Genomic DNA, 5,921 nt, shown 5'->3' on the forward strand with positions numbered 1-5,921 from the left:
TTTTGTTGTGCACAAAGTGCGTCACTGACGTGGCACTGTTTTGTAACGTCTGTGGCACTTTGGTTCCATGTGTACTTGTTACTGGTAGATTTTAACAAATTTCTTTGTGATATTCTTTTATTTTCTAACTCAGGTAAACACAGTTGTTACTGGAGAAAGCTGAGCACAAAAAGGAGATCATTTGGCCTTTATTTTTAATATTTAGTGCAATTAAACCGAGTGATTTGTAGGAGATATGATCCCCCAAAAATTATCAAAACGCTTTTATAAATGTTTCAGGTAACTGATCATCTTAAGTAATATATCATTGGAAAGGTAAAACATTTAACTGGTTAACCTTTCAGAGATGACGTCATTAGGTTGCTACGTCATAAATGACGAGGAATCAAACTAGGTCACTTTTGAACTATGCTTCAAAACGGGGTCTTTTGTCAAGCACCATGAACAACTCCACTTCTGTGCAAGAGTGTAGCTAGGTAATGACGCAAAAGAAATTTCTACAAAGGTGAAGAAAGTTACATGAATCAAAGCTGCTTCATATTCTACAATCTGACAAAATAAAACGGAAATCAAAACTGGGGAAAAAAGGAACAACTCTGAATAGCCAAAAAGACTTCCGGGAACTCTTCAAACAAGACGAATGTAGCTGCTGTATCAAAACTTACAAAACTAAGATTAAACGTGTACATACGAGTATAAAGTGCCTGACTTAAACTTTCATATAGAACAGTCCGCAGAATTCTACACAATGACCTTCAGTTTGAAAAGTTGGCCGCAAAATGGATGCCTTATAAGCTGACAGGGAAACGGAAGAAGCAACAGGTTCCTTTTGCACGCGATCCGCTCAACCGTTTTGAACGAAGTAGACCCAAACTTGTGATGAATGTAGTCACTGATAATGAGACTTTGGTTTCCTTCTATATTATTGCCAGAAAACACAAAACAAAGCGCGATTGGACCACAATGACGTGACGCACCAAATTTGTATGCAAGGTTTTCAAAGTAGAAACAGTGATATTCGCTGTATTTTGCGATCACCAAGGTCCTGTTGCTGTCGATATTCTGTCTGCTAACAGAACTGTCACTGTCACATACTGCGCAGAAACCTTATTACCCAAACTTACTCACGAGTTCAGCAGTCAACGACTAAACTGCGAAACCCAGACTTCCCTTCTCTTCCATGACAATGCCAGTCTCCACACAATAAGGGCCGTAACTCCATTCCTTAAAGTCTAAATAATCCCATCTTTGCCTCACACACTCTACAGGCCTGATTTTACTCCTTGTGATTTCTGGTTATTCCCTCTATGAAAACAAGACTTTGTGTCAAGACATTTTATTGTTTCCAAGACATCAAAAAAGGTGACAAATCTGAGCTTAAAACCAACCCCAAATAAGGCCATCTTAAGGCGTCTACTTCGCTCAGGCACTTGTGACTTTGCATCGATGTAGGAGGAGAGTATTTCTAATGGCTACTGTAATTTGAGCCAGATACGCCAAACAGTCTCCGCGAAAATCACATTTGATCATTTTGTTTGGATCATACCTCGTAGCGCTAATTTTTATGCAACAATGTTGGAATTTAGTTATGTACAGATTTACAATTAACGTGATATTCTCGACTAACACCAACAAAAAATAAAGTGGAATAGTGTGTTGCACATTTAGGATCTTGTCAAATGTACATACTCATTTGTTTTACGTGAGTGTATAATGGTTGTTAAATTGCCGGGAAGAAAGACAGCCAAGAACGTCAAAATAATGACTGCTCAACAAAAAACCGTTTGAATGACGTTTTCGAGCTAGAATCAGGAGCCATTTATCTTTCTGATGATATGTACCTGTTTGCCCGCCACGTTTGAATGCAATATTTTTGGAAATCAAGGCGTTGTCTGAAGCGTATAAGAATAAAACCGAGTGACCTTGACCGGTGACCTTGAGAAGTGACCTTGACCCGGAATACTTTAAATATGTTTGCTGGAGGTGTATGTTTCATTAATGTGTATCAATATATGTACAAAATGTCCAATTCAAATCATTAGTTCACAAGTTATTTAGATGGGCAATCATGGTGTCGGTAGACCAACGGGCGGACCAACGGACAGACGGACGGAGAGACAAAGAGCCGAATAGTGGTTCAACAATGGCTGAGAAGATCAATAATCAGTTAAAAATCGTCCGTGTGAAACTACCTATATTTTAACACCAAAAAAATATTACTATTGAACATTGAATTCACACGTGCCACGTCAGTGACGCTCAAGTGCCACGTCAGTGACGCTACATATTAACCGCTTGTGGGAAGGATACATTTGATATTTGCAATTTTTTTCATATTTCAGTAAGTATGATATGTCTTGACTATGATCTACCAAAAATCACATGATTTAGTTGCCTAAACTCATAGAATTTTAGAATTTCGCTTAGTGAGTGAAATGCAGGTGGGCATTTTTGCCACGTCAGTGACGTTTTTTCAAAATCAAGTTAAGTACCCTTAGCTATTTTTACCTTAACATTTTTCACCTTGGGTAGGAAGGTTGTCATGTTTGGGGAAATCTCTGCACAAATTTGAGTTAATAAAAGCATCATGAATATTGCTTTTATGGCAAATAATGTCTGATTTTTTGTGCGAATGCCACGTCAGTGACGCTGGAATTGCCCTAATTAGAAGTAACTCGTGACTATATATGGCAAAACATAGTCTGTAGGCTATAATTAGATCAGTTTCATTTATATCGGAAAGACACGTTACAATAATAGAAACACATCATTCTAACAAACGCAAACCAGGGATTTACACCACTTTACATAATTATGTGTCTTATATAGGTCCAGTGATTTTAAATGATCGGTCAGATATCACATCCAATGACCCAACTCTTGTTTATATGCTTCTTGGCATGTCATATTCAAAAGTCTGTACCATAACGTCTCTATTTTTTCACACTTTTTTCAACACATTCCAAAAATGTTTCTTGCAACATGTTAGCTAAATCGATTTTTTTTAATCAATCGGTGTCCTATGTATTCAATATTTCATTTTTTATCATTTTCTAAACCGTTAATTCGATACATGAATATAGCTATTCTGAAGGACACGTGGGGGAATTCGGGGGCTGTGATTGGATGGTCTCTTCCGATCATCAAAGCATAATGCTACTGAAGTCGGCCATTTTTGCCAATATCCAAAAGCATATTGGCAAAAATGGCCGACTTTCTTATCTCGTAACTCCACACTAAATACCCCACTTCCCCTCTGAAGTATTGATCTACAACCCATGGCACTAACAGTCATGTAGTCGTTTATAACTGAGGTTGAAAAATTCGCTTCATGACGAGACAAGTATGAATACCATTCACCCAAACTTAAAACTTCGCTGTCGTCTGCTCGCGTTGTACGGATTACCTGTTCTCTTCTCCTCCCCTTGTTGCATCCTAGTTCTTCAGTTGTTTCTAGTTTTCCGTTAATGTTGTGTTTTGGTCTTCTTCATAAGTAGTCTTGTTCAAAATTAAAAAAAACCTCAAACTTCTTTTTGTTGTATACGAATGAACTAATAAAAAGCTGTTTAACAGCTGTGTCACAAGTTGTCAAATCGAGGTTTTTTTCCAAAGTCAGTGTGGCGCCTGCGCTAAACTAATGCGCATAAGAAACGGCGTCTGCTATCAAAACCTGAGATCAACGCATCGACGCAAAAACTGTCATTTTGTAAGTTTGGAACAACAAATCAAGGTCAGAACAGCTATATAATCGCTATTGCGTTTTCAGCGTAGCAATAGGGTCCGATATTTAGACTCGAACAAGTATAATGCGACTCGTCTTCGACTCGTCGGCATTATACTTGTCTCGTCTAAATATCGGACCCTATTGCTACGCTGAAAACACAATAGCTGTTAATAATGAGTGTTGCTACGTACTGCTTTTGATATTTTCGGAGTTGATGTCCGGTGATTCATTTTTAATTAAAAAAAACCATGAAGAAGGTAGTAAACACATGCCATTGCATCTCTTGACCTCTGCTCTCTCGGGCACCTCGACATCTTCACAATAAAGCAAGTCACGCCAACAAACACACAAACACTATCGAATTATACTAACACATTCACACTATGGAAGCGAAAATAAACATAAAAATGCTACTATACACCCGCTTCAGGTGATGATGGTGTGTATGTGTTTGTGTGTGTGTGTGTGTGTGTGTGTGTGTGTGTGTGTGTGTGTGTGTGTGTGTGTGGCCAGTGACATACGTGTTATTTTTTCTGTAATGTTTGCAAAATGGCAACCCTTACTATGACAACCACGTGTCTATAGCGACCAATTTTGGTCTGTTCCGTGGGTGGTCATTATAGACATTTTTGAATGTAGTTTTTTTCTCCAGAAGTTGTTAACGCTAGAGCATGAAAACATCAAGTACCTCCAGACATGACATGATTCTGTTAGATTCTCCTCGCCAGCTAACTTCCGAATCGCAGTTTTCTCACAGTTTGTTTGTCATCTCCCTCTGAGTTTCATGACACACATTCACTTGTCCATCAACTGGAGAAAACAGACAGCTATAGCCATGCTACAGGCCCCGTCATGTTCTTGAAGCTTTACGCAGCAAGCATATTCAATTATATAAGCAATTCCAAATGTGTGTTTACTCTTGTTAGACTGAACACTCGTGCAGACATGTTTGGTTGCAGATTTGTTTATCCGTTTTCAGGTGTCGCAGTTGCAGGCGTGGCTGAGGTAATCGAAAGGGTTTCTAAAGCCAAAAACCCAAGGGAGCAACGACATCACATAAAGACCCTGCAATCGTCTGTCCTGCCAAAATTGGCACAGAAGAGGAGTTTACAAGGTATTGCCAAGTGCATGGTCGTCGACGACATTGAAGTCCAGAGGACGGCGGCTACGCTGCTGCGGACCAAACTCATGCAACTTACTTACAGGTGAGTTATTAAGGATGTATCTTTCCTTGAAGAGAGGGCCGGCACATCTATAAAACTGAGCCGCCAATTACATCGCCATGCTATTAAAGACGATGTCACACTTAAATCATCGCTGTAACTCAATCTTCTGCCACATACATATCATTATTCTGATTATACTTCCACTATAGTAACTTCTACAACTGTCACTTCTGTTGCTCTTGCTACTACTTAAGACAGGAGTCTTTCCTTGAGAACAGGAAGTAGAATTGAACATGGCCTTTCGCCCAATAAACGTGTCCCAATAACAAATATAGACAGCAATGATAAACAACTGATTGAAACAAGGTTCGTTTTAATTTTACTTATTAATTCAGTGAAGATCATTGTGCAAAAGTCTGATGATACCTTTTCCAACTCGTTTGACCTGTGTGTGTGTGTGTGTGTGTGTGTGTGTGTGTGTGTGTGTGTGTGTGTGTGTGTGTGTGTGTGTTTCAGGAAAGATCCCAAACTTACTGATGAACTTTTGTCGGTGGCGGAAAGCACACACGCCGCCTTCGATCAAAGTAGCGACAAGGATGCACACGCCCACCTGCTTGGTCTTCTTCATATGGTCGTTTTATCTGCCTTGCTCACTCGATGTCCCAAGCCTTCAGAAGAACAGTGCCGTGCTCTACTGATATCGTCTGATAGAGCAGTTAAGCAGAAAGGTTTGCAATTGACTGATAAACGAAAGGTGTTGGAAGCATTGAGCGTCTTTTCTGAAACGTTCACGGCATGCCTGCAGACGACCTCGTTCCCTGCGTGGAGAAACGACGAAATGACCTCAAATGCCAAGAATATGTTCAAAAAGGCGTCTGTCACTGAACGATTGACCTACGCTTACACGCTTGTCAACGAGGTCAGTTTCTTTCATTGTCTAACAATTCCAAAATATAGTTTACTTGTTTGGTTCAGTTTATCTCTGTATCAGTTGCTTATTCCCGAAATGTTTTTGTTGTTGGTGTCAATTA

General features: G+C 39.5%; 1 protein-coding gene across 1 annotated transcript in view; it reads left to right on the plus strand.

Annotated features, from left to right (window-relative positions):
* The first annotated feature begins 4,708 nt into the window (after window positions 1–4,708).
* Window positions 4,709–5,921, plus strand: part of LOC138956452 (uncharacterized) — a 40,727-nt gene continuing 39,514 nt past the window's right edge. Inside the window, exons 1-2 of the mRNA XM_070327809.1 lie at window positions 4,709–4,929; window positions 5,407–5,809. Coding sequence (XP_070183910.1) covers window positions 4,853–4,929; window positions 5,407–5,809 — 480 coding nt within the window. The 5' untranslated portion in view covers window positions 4,709–4,852. The remainder of the gene's footprint in view (window positions 4,930–5,406; window positions 5,810–5,921) is intronic.

This window comes from Littorina saxatilis, unplaced genomic scaffold (genome assembly GCF_037325665.1).
Source record: "Littorina saxatilis isolate snail1 unplaced genomic scaffold, US_GU_Lsax_2.0 scaffold_132, whole genome shotgun sequence".
Taxonomy (NCBI): domain Eukaryota; kingdom Metazoa; phylum Mollusca; class Gastropoda; order Littorinimorpha; family Littorinidae; genus Littorina; species Littorina saxatilis.